Genomic DNA, 13,143 nt, shown 5'->3' with positions numbered 1-13,143 from the left:
TCACTAAAATGCTGATTCAGATATGTACCATTCAGGGCAGTCATCCCATCAGGATGGTTTTCCTAGCCATTTGTCTTTTGGAAGTATTTGAGAAGGATAAAGGTAACAACCTCAAAAATGTCCTTGTTTTGAGCACATGGATTCTGCATTGCCTGGCTGTAGTGATACAGGCCATCCTGGTGTGTGCTTCTCTTCAGTGTGAAGAAAGGAAGGAAAAGATACTGTTTTTCTGTTCCCTTCCATCAAGTCATAGCTGGGGTTAGAATTGCATAGAAACCCTAGTACAAGATGCTGACATAATTTTAAATAGATAAAGTACATAATGCAGAAGAGAGGACTGAGCATAGTGCTGTTTTGGTAAATCAGTCAGGGTTCCTGGTTTTAGCTCTAAGCTGACCTGATAGTTCCAAACGCAGTGTTACTGTGGGGATGAAAGAGATGTTTTCAGGTTTTTGTTGGTTTGTGTTTAAAAAAAAAAAAAGCTCGACAAGATAAGAAACAAATCTAGAAATGTACTGGCCTGTATAAATAAGTACTGTAGTTCATACAGGCTGATCTTTCCATAAAACAAGGCTTTGTGGTTTTATTTATTGTTAGCATTGTCATGATCAAATGATTGAAGGAAGTTTCACTATATTTATTTTTGAAGTATGACTAATTCTGGTGATGTTGCTCTTCTTATTTGTATTTGTTACTTAGAAACCCATGGCCTTCTTTCTTACCCCTTCTATACCTTGTCATTACAGGGTAACCATGACATGGCCAGAGAGCTGTATCAAAGCCTGCTGACTCAGGTGGCCTCAGAACACTTCTACTTCTGGCTGAACAGTTTGAAGGAATTTTCCCATGCAGAGCAGTGTCTGACAGGTTTGCAAGAGGACAACTATAGCTCAGCGCTTTCTTGCATTGCTGAAGCTTTAAAGTCATATCACAAAGGAATAGCATCACTGACGGTTAGCACAGAGCTTTTACTTTATTGATAGTGGTTTTGTATAATGTAGGTCTGTTTAGTTCCTGTTCTTAAACCTGTGAAAAGTTTTTGCAGATGTCTGACATCTGCCAGCCTCTTTTTGAGAGGACTGCAAGGAAAAGCCAGTTTTAACCCACTGTAACTTCAGAGACAAGGTTCTGTAGCTAAGCTGACTAGCTAGTATCTCTCTTTTCTGCCTTCCCACCCCCTCACTTCCTGTCTTGATCAAATCATGCGATATGACAATTTTATTTTTTTTCTTGAAGGTACAGTACTCGAAATTTTTCACTCCTTGTATTGGCTGAATAAATGCTGTTGTAATGATTTAGCCTGGGAATTTGTCTGAATTGGCTCCTAGCTTGTTGAGATGCAGAGAGGATTAAATTGTCCTCCTTCCTCCTCCTGAGTTCACATTGCCTTGTATTTGACAATATGATCCTATGGAATCCCAACAATAAAGCAACACCAATTCAGTAAGAGGAGGGAGGACAATTCAATCTCACATCCACAGAATTCATGTGGCACCTGCTTTAAGCACATATTTTCTGCTTCTCTAAAGTAGGGAAAATAGCAAGAAGTATGTGCATGTGTATGGTGTCTATGTAAACAAAAAGCAATAATGAATATGAACCTCCAGTTCATGTTGTCGTCTTTAACAAAAGATGGTCCAGCTTCCTACAGTACTTCTTCATATTTTGGTTTTCATGAAGAAGTTTTTACATATGGATTTCAGTATATCTTCTAAATAAAATGGCTTACTTCTTTTGCAATTACCAGAACTGTCAGTGTCATGACAGCTCAGATATCAGTATTTACTAAAGCTCAGATACTAATATTTATTAATAAACTGCCCCTATATAACCTGGAAGGACATAAATTTTGTGCCTTTGTCCTGTGAGAGAAAGCTCCATTGTTCCTGAAGTATCTGTCTTTAATTTGTTGGCTGGGTGAATAAGGCTTTTAATTCATGCTTCAATATTTCTCTAACATCTAGAAGACATGAGGAGACCCATCTAATTAGATGTTTATATTTAATACAGGCAGGAAAATATTGTTGCTGAAACAGGTCAGTCTGTGGCTCAGTAATTTAATCTCTTTCCCTAGAGTTTTCTTTTTTTTTACTGTTGAAGAATTACTGTCCTCATCTCATCTCCTCTGCTGACTTGATTTCCTGTGTTGCCATGCATATTGCACCCAGAAAAGCACCTCCTTCTGAATTGTTGTGGTCCGCAGGAGTAAGTGCAGGTTTCAGAGGGTTAGAGAAAAGGAAGCTGTCTTTTTTTGTTGTTGTGATTTTTTGTTTGTTTGCTGGTTGGCCGTTGCTGACTCGTTGCACCGCTACAAATTTCTCACCACACTTGAGTCTCTCAGCTGTGAAAGGAGCTGCTCGCTGCTTGCATCTACATAACTCAGTGTTTCAAAGGGGAGCAAAGTGTTGCAAAGAGCACATGGTAGTCTAACTGCAGAAGATTTTAGCTGTCTCTCTTTCCTCTGGCTCCAGCTTTACTGTCGCTTCTGTTTCAGTGTAGAGCATCACTCAGCACTGTTGGCACTGCAGACCATTAGTGCAAGTGATGAAGCCTGTGTAGTTGTCCACCTTGTAGCTGGAAAACACTGTACCAGGTAATCTGTTGCAGATGTTCAGTCAGCCCAGTTTAGCAATGATGAAATATGCAGGCAGTGTCTGATCTCATCGGAAGATTTCTCAACTCCTTCTTGATATACGTGCACCCCTCCTTCTTGCATTGCTGTATGCAGAATGTTTTTTCATGCAAGTTTCTCCCCTTGAGGGAAAAAGTCCAATTACTTTATGGACGAGAGGTGTATGGGACTGGGAGTTGTCATCAAGTCTGTCAGCCACAGTCCCCTCTGTCTCACAGTGTGCTTCCTTGTATAGTTAGCAAGGGTTTTGAAGTAAGACTTACTCCTTTTGACACAGAACACTCATCTCTTTGGAAACTTTTCTTGTTTTTCACTGCTGGTAATCCAGAGAAGATACCGAACTTGAACAAAGCGTTTGTATATTTAAGTAGCACTAACTCCAAATGCGTTGATAAGTGGCATCATTTGAAGAACTTAACTGAGCCAAAGAACTTTCTCTGTCATTTTCAAAAAGTAACAGTACAAAAACAGTACAAAAAGAACTGTAACTCATTTATTGGCCATGGCTATATGGGGAGCAGATAATATAAATTGTAGTATTAATGAAACAAGCTTGTATTTCCACTTAAAAATCAAGTCCGATTTGTGCTACTAAAAATGTCTGGATTTTCTGATCTGTACTGAGACTTCACTCTACAAAAACATGAACTCTCTGTAGAGTAATTACAGTACAGTGAGGTCTTTTCCTCAGAGGATTTTCTGAAACAACCCTTGCAGAATAAACTGAAGAACTTCCATTCAAAAGTGGAGGCAGGGGGATGGTTATGCCCTTGGAGAAGGGGAAGTAAAGTGCTAAGGGGGGTGGAATAGCTTGAGTGGAGAACAGCTTGAGTCTTGTTTAAGACATTTTCTTTGGTTGAAATCTAACCCAGTAGTTCAAGGTGATTGCAGTTGGCTGATGTTTCCTCACTTTAGTCAATCGTAGGCCAGTTCTCAGATGACATGGGATGTTTGGTGAAAAACTTGTTTGTTTTCCTGTCAGAAAAAAAAATGGTTCTTGGTAAGGTATTGTAGAAGGGTTGTAACTTCTCGCTTCTAGAAGTGGCCTCTGCTGTTGTGAAATGAGAAGCACTGGGTAAGACGTGCAAAAGTTTAATACTTATCCATTCTCTGTGTAAAATAATGTCCTGGTGCTTTGTTTTGCAGGCAGGTTTCCTCTCAGCTAGAGAAAAAAGGGTGGTCCTCTCAAATCCATCAGTATAGAAAAATAAGTAATGGATTTTTGGCCTGACTAGTATCAAGTCTTTTGAGTGCTGCAATTTGCCCCCTCCTAGATTTCTTAAGCTGTCACGGATGCTTCTCCGAGTCAGATAAGCTCTTAAGGAACAGAATTTCATAGTGCCATAATTTCTAAAAAATAGCATCTTTCCTCCTGGGGTTCTGTTGTTTACTCTTCTTGGTTGTCACTGAACTGTCCCTGTCTTCATCAAATGCAAGTGCCTTTGTTCCTGTCCGTTTCACAATTCCAAGAAAATCAAAGTTGATTACTCCTTTTTGGTGCAGGTATCTTTAGCCAGTTCTTTATCTTGTGGCTCATGCAGAGAATCACTTTTTCAGTCATCTGCGAATTGGAAGGCAAACACAGAGTGTTCTCCCTTATGGCAGGGACTACCTGGACTAGTCATTTGAAGTCTAAAGGCTTCGCCTTTGGAAAAGGGGGAAATAGGTGCCCTAATAGTATTGTAGCAGCTCAAGTCACACTTGACACAAGGATGATACACTTGAAATACGGCTTGATAATTATCTAAACTTCTGTGGCCTTAATATTCAGAATGATTTACATCGAGCAAATCCGTTAACTGTGGTTTTGAAAAACAGCTTTTGGAATTGATCTGGAGAGTTCAGTTGCCTGATGAGACAGTTCAGTGACATTGCAAAGTTATTTTACCATGTTTGTTTTTGACCCAGATTGCCAACATTCCTATTACTGTGTTTCAGGCTGCTAGTACACCACTTAATCCTCTGAGCTTTCAGTGTGGATTTGTGAAACTCAGGATTGACCTTCTGCAAGCTTTTTCTCAACTTATTTGTACCTGCAACAGCCTAAAAACAAGTCCACCACCAGCTATTGCCACAACAATTGCTATGACATCAGGAAATGATCTCCAACGGTGTGGACGCATCTCTAACCAGGCATGTGTTCTTGTTCCACTCTTCAGTGTAGTTACTTTTATAACCGGTATGAATTTTATTTCTCAGCAGAGATATCAGATGAAAGAATTGAAAAGCATCAGTGAAGAGTCTGACTGAACAGTGGGCCTTGGTTTTCCCCTATAACTGTAGGGAAGCAGAGCATGTTTTTTTCACACAATCATGCACACAGTTTCCAAGAATATGCAAGCAGTAACCCAGGCAATACACTCAAAATTGCAGCAAGACCTTTCCACCTTGCTTTGAAACACGTCAGGTACTGTGTTTATATTAGTTAAAAGTAAAAATACACATTTAAGGCTCGCACTGTAATTCTTCCTGGTGAGTGTTGGCAAGCAGCTTGGTACCATACAGAATACGTGTGTTTCTAAATGCACGTAGCCTGCAAGAAGGAGTCAGTTGGTAGTCTTTGAAAGACAGAACAGTTTGGTTTATCAGTGGGGGAGAGTGGAGGTTGTTCGTGGTTTTTGTTTTTAACCCAAAAAAGGATATGTTTGTGTTTTGTTACGGGAAAAATACACATATAAAGCATGGATAATACTCTGTCACTTTAATGATCATTATCTGTGTGAAGAAACAAAAGCTTTCCATATCTGTCTGAGTGTTGTCTTATTCCTTCAGTTGTGTATGCTAGTATAATGGTTTTCTGGATATATGGTTTTTTTTTTGACTGGTAACTTGTCTCTGTAGATGAAACTATCAATGGAGGAGTTCCGAAACCTGGCTGCACGGTATGGTGATCTCTATCAATCATCTTTTGATGCGGACTCAGCGACCCTAAGGAATGTAGAACTGTATCCTTTTAAAAGCTCAGAATTAGTCCTCTCGTCTTCTCATGCAGACAGCATGAAGCTTAACAGTCCTTTCTTCTATGAAAGCTGGCACAAAGCCATTTTGAAGCAGTTTACCTAAAAATCAGGTACCTTTGTTTTTTTAATCCATTTGGAAATGGATACTGCTGTGCTATTGTTTGGAATTAGTTTCTGAAAAAGTTATGACTCAAAACTTGCAACTTCCAAGTATAAAACTTGGAATTTCGGTAGTGCTTGCTCTGTTTCCTAAAGGAACAGTGATAGGATTACTTCATGAAAACCAGAGAAGTAAGGAAAAGCGCCAGTAAGTAGTACTGCATTTCTTGTTTTAGGATCCAAGTTTGTAAGTCTCTTAACTCCTTATTGTTAATACCAGACAACAGCAGAGCTGCCTGTTGATTTCGCATGCGATTGAAGCTCTGATTTTGGATCCAGAATCTGCAAAGTAGGTTTGATAGTTAACTTCCTACTCTTTTGCTTTTTATTTCTAAATCCTTGGGGCTTTAAGTCTAAGAATTCAAGGAATGTTCAGAAAGTTTCCCAGTGGACCCTTGTGATTTTACTCAGGGTAGGCTTGAGGACACCTGTTGTTACTATGCTGTAGCTGGCAGTGTAGAGACTGTGTTTCAGATTCTGCATTTTTAAAATTATTTATTTTGCTCTTGAGAGCTATATCGCACTCATCTTAGATATAGACTTCCATTAAAATAAACAGCTTTTAATCTCTGGCCATGTATTTTAATATGTGCCATTCTGTGTTAACTCTCAGAATCGTAAGTGCAAAAAGTAGGTATATGTTAGTCCTTCATGTCTGAAGGAAACATGTTAGACGTGTTAGATTAGCTTAAGCTTTCTAATGTAAATCCAGTACTTTTAACTTTTTTTTTAACTGTGGACTCGTATGCACTAGCAAAATTATGTTGAAGCAACTGTGAATTGAATCACTCTTTTGAACTCTGAGTCAGAGATTGAAGGGAAGATAATGTAGATAAATATCTTTATAAATGCGTGATTCTTCTAAGTAGAAATAAAATTGGACACCCCAGATGACTGTCCTACTTATTATGAACTAAGCATTGTTCAGAAGATACATTAATCATACTCCTTACAAGTATGAAGCTGTGGACTTCAAAAAGTTAGGTGTTTAGGAGGCGGAATTCTATTCAGAACATGAGATTAAGTTTCCAGATTTATTCTTAACTCTGACTGGCATTCTTCCTTTTCTTTGACTTGTGAGGCTTTTTAAAACATTGTAAACACTGCAGGTTTAAATAAAAGCTAGGGGAAATAAGTGTGCTGAGTCTTTTTAAACCTGTAACTGCTTCATGTGAGAAAGGATGGAGACACAACATGGTGGATAAGATATAGTTAAGAAAGAGTTTAAATGTAAAGTGCAAGTCTTAGAGTGAAAAAATAATAAATCTGTCTGCCAAACTGTTTACTCTGTTTATTTCTTAATGGACTTTAAGTTGTAACAGAAATGGTCTGATTGAGAATGTTTGGGATTGAGTGCCCTAGATTAGGATGAGGAAAATATACTAGGTACAACAAAATACTTTATTTTCTAGTTTCCAGGAATACACTTCAAACGGAACAGCACATGTTGAGAGTGAATATGAAAGAAGAATGATGTCAGTATTTAATCGTGTACTAGAAGAAGTGGAATCCCTCAACAGGAAGTATGCTCCTGTGTCTTACTTGGCAAGTAATTGTTTAAACGTATTTTCTGTAGGTGAAGGTTCCAAAAACCCATCAGCTCCATAGATATATATATATATATATATATATATATATATATATATATATATACACATATATATGTATGTATATATCTCCATGGTGGTCAAGAAACCGAAGAGCACACCTTAGTTAGTTAACATAAGCTGTTAGTGGCACACACAGCCTGGTCCCTAAGGATATACTCTAATACTTGAAAAAAAAGTTTGCTAAAATACCTGTAACCTTATTGGCCTGATTAAAAACAATGCTTTTAAAATTCTGATGCTAAGAATATGGCAGATGTTGATAAATGTCACAATACCTAAAAGTAACATCAAGTCTCTGACAGGTCTCTAATGACACCCACATTCAAATAGTGAAGCATGGTGTGTTTACTCATGATGTTGTCACGAAGGAGTTCTTCCCCCACCACACACAGTGCTGGAGGGTCCAGCACTAGCCCGGCTTCAGTTTCTGAGCTGTTGGCAGTTAATACTACGTTGCTGGAGTATAGTGTTTCTCTTATCAGTGCAGGTCATCAGAGAACACAATGTAAAGCTTGCTGAATGCAAACAGTGAGCTGATAACATACTCCTTTACAGTGCTAATATAGTGTTGTCTCTTACTGTTACTGAACATCATAAAGCTGAAGTGCGTGTTGATGGAAACAAGGTTGTTCCTTTGTTATGGCTGGCTTCTATTTGCCTTTTTTCTAAATTCAACAGTCCTTACCAATTCCAAATTGCATATAAAAAAATGACTTGTGTAAAGTGTAGCTGAGGTAAACCCTGTAAACTTAGTTGTCACTGTCTCTGTGCCAGCTAAGCTCAGTGGTTTCAGTAGCACTTCACTCTTCTGAACAAGAAGGATGGTACAATGCAGTAGGGGAAGGAAGAGTGGATAAAAGGCTTAAAACTTATATTATTGCACCATATTAAGTTGTGGGAGATGCCAGTCTGTTTGCTTGGGGGGGATTACTATTTATTTCAGAGAGTTTGGGTGTCAGAGTTTTGTGTATGAGTGTTTTAAGCTGCTGACTCTAACGCTAGGACTGAAATAATTTGCATTTTTCTTTTTCTTGGCCTCCTTGTGCTACCCCGAGCAGAAAACCTTCATAAAGGAGAGAACATAAGCAGAGGCTGAATGTAGTCACTGTCATTGTGGTGGCTGTTATCATATGATTATGTCAATGTATTTCTGACTTTTAGTGGAAATTACTGCAGTTTCATTACTGTGAGTGCATGTCTTTTCCATATTCTATGAAATATTTCATCTTATTTGTTTTGTTTCTGTTTCTTACAGCATACAGCTTGTCTGTGCAGTGCTGTCATTGCCTTGTTGAAGGTACCTCTTTCTTTTCAAAGGTACTTCTTTCAAAAACTACAGTCTACAAGCATTAAGGTAAGTACTGCTAAAATGCGGCCTAAAATTTCTCTTTATAGAGTCTTTACTTCATAAAAAAAGCCTTACTGAAGGCACAAGGCTTCAATATCTTTAGTGAAGGTACTTAACAGGCAAACCCAGGTGTGTACTGTAGTTAGGAATAACTTAATATGTATGTCATAACTTGAATAATACGTATGTAATCGTTAAGAACCACTAGGCTGTGACTTAATCAACCAAACAGGATTGAGTTCTTTAATTGCAGGATCTTAAAATAAAATCTGACTATAATTTTTCTTGATTCTGCATCTGCAGAGCTAAATATGTTCTATGGAAAGGCAGCCTTTATAAGCTTGTATTGTTTCTCCTTTTCCTTCAAAAAGCAACATTTACTATCTTGAAATAAAATTGTTATATTTATCGGTTGACTGAATAAGAATGGCTATATGACACCTTCAGGAGTGGGGGGTTGAGTGGATTTTGTATTTTTAACTCAAATGGTCCTTTTTCTGGGAAAAGTGAGAGCCTTAAGATACATATATATTATCTATTCTTACAGCTTTTTACTTCTATGCTTAGCTTCATATACTTAGAGCTTACTTGTGGATGTTTTCTAGAAGACTTTTACTCATTTTGAAGGTGTTTAGTTAAAGAAAGAGGTGCAAAGACCATGCCTGATATTGCTGATGATGCTTACTAATTTTTATAGTAATCACTGATACAAATTCTATGTTTACATCTGCTGGTTTCTCTACCAAATCCCTCCTTGAAATTTTACTCTAAGATGATGTTCCATTTCATCCTGGAATTGTCTTTGTTTCCCAAGAGGCATAGGATTACATATTTGTCTGTCGTCTTGTGTTTCAGCTTGCTCTATCCCCATCTCCAAGGAATCCAGCAGAACCTATTGCAGTACAGAACAATCAGCAATTGGCCTTAAAGGTGGAAGGAGTGGTTCAGCATGGGTCTAAACCAGGCCTTTTCCGTAAAATCCAGTCAGTTTGTCTAAATGTATCTTCCGTGCTGCAGAGCAAATCTGGACAAGACTATAAGGTATGGGTAGAATATGGCCAGGAGGAATCTTAAGCTTTAGTGCTCTATTTCCCTTCTCTTTGTTTGCCTCTGGTTGAAATTAATGGGTTCTTCTCTAATCCTCTCACTCTTGACAGTTGACACTCAAGTACCAGTGGGAGCTGATCATAGTGCTTGGAAGGGATCTGGGATTTCTATGCTTGCTGCAGCTTTTTAGTAACAACTTTTCTTCCAAACTGAAGAGACTTTGTTTGGAACCAGTCATTAGAATTTTGCTTGAGATGAGGGAAATTCAGTCTAGCTATATATCAAGGGAAACTCTGGAGGGAAAAAAGTCAGGAACAAATTCTTCTCTGCTGTGTAGCCTCTAGAACTTCTTCGTCCTCATATTAAGGGTTTTTTTGAGCATGGAAATCAGAAGGACAGGCTGCCCAAATAAAATAGCACCTGAGAAGATGCCTGTTAAAATCAAGTGAACAGTTTTATCAAAGATTGCATGCCTGAAGTTCAGGTTCTGCTAACATAGTATTTAGTGAAAGGTCTGTTTTGGTCGATCTGGGGATTTTGGGGCTTAAGGGAGGTAGTTGCTTCTAAAATAGGACTAGGAAGTGTGTAGTGTTTGTCTGATGTGCATTACTCTGTGAAAACCAGAACCCTGGGGGGTGGGGGAGACTTGGTGTTAGCTGCATCGTTGTCAATAGATGTTAAAAAAATGTTGATAGATATTAGATAAAAGAAAATTACATCTGTCAATGAAAAGCATGTCAAAACTGACTCAAGCATGCATGTGCATTGGTCTTGGAAAACTGAGGACAGAGGTTTGGTTGTTTTTTTTTCCCTCCTGTCCTTCAAACAGAGAACATAAAACTTATTTTAAGAGGTTATATAAAATGGCATTTTAACCTTTCATGTGTTCTCAGATTCCTATTGACAATATGAGCAATGAAATGGAGCAGAGGGTGGAACCACACAACGACTACTTCAGCACTCAGTTTCTGTTAAACTTCGTGATACTTGGCACCCATAACATCACAGTAGAGTCCTCTGTAATAGATTCAAACGGTATTGTTTGGAAAACGGGGCCTAAAACAACTATTTTTGTTAAGTCTCTTGAGGATCCATACTCCCAGCAAGTTCGTCTTCAGCAACAGCAAGGACAACCATCATCACAGCAGCAACAACAAAGAACAGCATACTCACGGTTTTAATTTTTAATTCTTAAAAGTGTCTCTTTTGTGGTCAGCGGTATGACAGTTTTTCTTTGATGCCTTTTTGGAAAGGTGTATACTTTTTCTAGAAGGTTAAATCTCAGATGTCAATTTGTTGCTTTTTAGGTTGATTATCCACAATAAATTTGAACTTGATTCAGCAGAGGAATCAATTCAAATTTGTAGTTGTGCTTAATATTAGACCTTCTCTATGATCTCTTCACTCCTGTTTACAAACCTGCTGCAGTAGGCTCCATGAACTTTGATAGCAGGGGACACCATAAGAGCTGTTTCACTAGTACTTTCTGTACTTAATGGTTTCATTTTTATTTTTTTTAAGCACGTGATTTCTAATGTTAGGACATCAGTAAAAACTTTGGCTAGTTAATACAGAATTGAGTGTCATACCAAGGTTTTTTTTTTTTTTTTTTAAATGTGAAAGAATTGGCAGGAATATCCAGAGGTTTTTCTTTTGACATTTTAATAGCAACTCTCAGTATTCGGCTGTTGTATTTGTATTACCACAATTCATCAGCACTATTTGATGCATGCATATGAAAGAAAGTTGCAGCTTACTTCTCATACCTGGTTGTTACAAAGGAAGAAGACTAATGTCAGGGGAGTCTTATAAGAAGCAGGATTTTACAGGTGGGAGCAATAACTGTTTCTCAGATGACATAGCAAAGATTACTGTGATGTTTTTACCTTCATGTATATGTATTTCAGAAAGAATTTGGTTTTGGGACGTTTTGGTTTTTTGTTTGTTCTTTAAGAGGAAATTAACTTGCAAGTCGTTTTTTCTTTTAACTGCTTTGTTTTTAAAAAAGGAATTTATTATGTCTAAGCTTTGTAGTCTTGTGTACTCTTTGAGTGATTTAATAATCCTAATCGTTAGTTTTACAGGATAACGTGGAAAAAAAAAGGGGGGGGGGGCAATACTAGAAATTGATTCAGAATCATTTTGGAAATATGTTGACTCGTACATAGTTTTCATGCTTCCTTTGAAACTTAAAGGGTTGAACTCTGCCTGTGTCTGGACTCCCAGACCGCATAACAAGGATCACATAACAAGTCACTCACCTGGTCCTAATAAATTAGCTTTGCTTCTCACTGCAAGAAACTCTCCCACTTGAATGGGGAGGAGGAAGGATGGCACTTCTTACAGACGTCACAACTTATAAATGGTTTAATCCTTGTCATTGGAGTAGAAATTTCCATTGTTTTGTAAGTGAATTCCTGTTATTTCTTCAAGTTGATTTCACTGTAAAAGCTGACTAGAGCTTGCAGATTCTTCTTGCTTGATATGCAGAGAGTGCAGTTATTAATTATTACAAGCCTAGGTTTCTTTAGCTTAGCTGGATGAAGAATCATTTTCACTGTGTCTTCCCTTAACAGTTGCTTAAGAAGTCAACTTTCTTCCTCTTGGCTTGAGACTAACAGGGAAAAAAAAGTTGGAAGTGCTCTTGGAAGATTTCATAATACCTTAGTCAGATCCTAAACAGAAAAGACGATGGGATGCAAGAATAGAATAGGAAGATTACAGAATTGTTGAAAAAATCAAGTGTCCTTCTTAAATTTGATTTTTATTTTGTGCAGGAGGCAAACTACCGCTGTCTACAGAAAGTGGTGTTTTCTGTCCCCACTTCAGTGGCTATGTAGTTAGTTCTGTGTGTGTCCATACATATATAATATATGCATACATGCATACGCATGCCTATAACTACAAATAGCTTATAAGGTCCAGAAAGAGATGATTCACCCTTTGCACATGCAGCCTGTCATATTGGAGACCTGAACTATTTGTGGCTGGTTGTTTTTTCATTAAAGTCCCAGGTCATTTTCTTAGCCACAAAACCCTTCATATTGTAATACAGAAGAGAGGAAAAATAAAGCAAAAAGCTCCAGCCTAAAAGGTTAAGCAATTTTTCATACTGCATAGAGAATGTTTCTTGCTCAGTTATTGACTGATATGTTGCTGGAAACCTGTGATGGCAGCATTCTAAACCAGCTTAGAAACAAAATGAAATTCCCACATTTGGAAGCAGACTTTTCTCATAAGTCATACACTATTCACAGTGCATAGCTGAGCTTATGAGAAAGCTAGTAGAATAAACTTGGGCCAGGTCGAGGCTTTCCCTGGTTGAGCCTTAACTGTCTGCAAGCCAGTAAGATTAACCATGCTACAATGCAAAAAAAAATAAATAAA

General features: G+C 38.0%; 1 protein-coding gene across 2 annotated transcripts in view; it reads left to right on the top strand.

Annotated features, from left to right (window-relative positions):
- Positions 1-13,143, top strand: part of INTS7 (integrator complex subunit 7) — a 23,563-nt gene extending 10,420 nt beyond the window's left edge. For both annotated transcript variants that reach the window (XM_083827783.1, XM_083827784.1), the window contains exons 13-20: positions 747-953; positions 4,571-4,765; positions 5,474-5,577; positions 5,972-6,040; positions 7,164-7,296; positions 8,617-8,715; positions 9,565-9,750; positions 10,650-13,143. In XM_083827783.1, the coding sequence (XP_083683909.1) occupies positions 747-953; positions 4,571-4,765; positions 5,474-5,577; positions 5,972-6,040; positions 7,164-7,296; positions 8,617-8,715; positions 9,565-9,750; positions 10,650-10,937 (1,281 nt within the window). In that variant the 3' untranslated portion in view covers positions 10,938-13,143. The remainder of the gene's footprint in view (positions 1-746; positions 954-4,570; positions 4,766-5,473; positions 5,578-5,971; positions 6,041-7,163; positions 7,297-8,616; positions 8,716-9,564; positions 9,751-10,649) is intronic.

The sequence above is a fragment of the Anser anser genome (assembly GCF_964211835.1).
Source record: "Anser anser genome assembly, chromosome: 3".
Taxonomy (NCBI): Eukaryota; Metazoa; Chordata; class Aves; order Anseriformes; family Anatidae; genus Anser; species Anser anser.
Note: the sequence above shows the minus strand (reverse complement) of the source record. Positions and strands in the feature narration are given on the sequence as shown.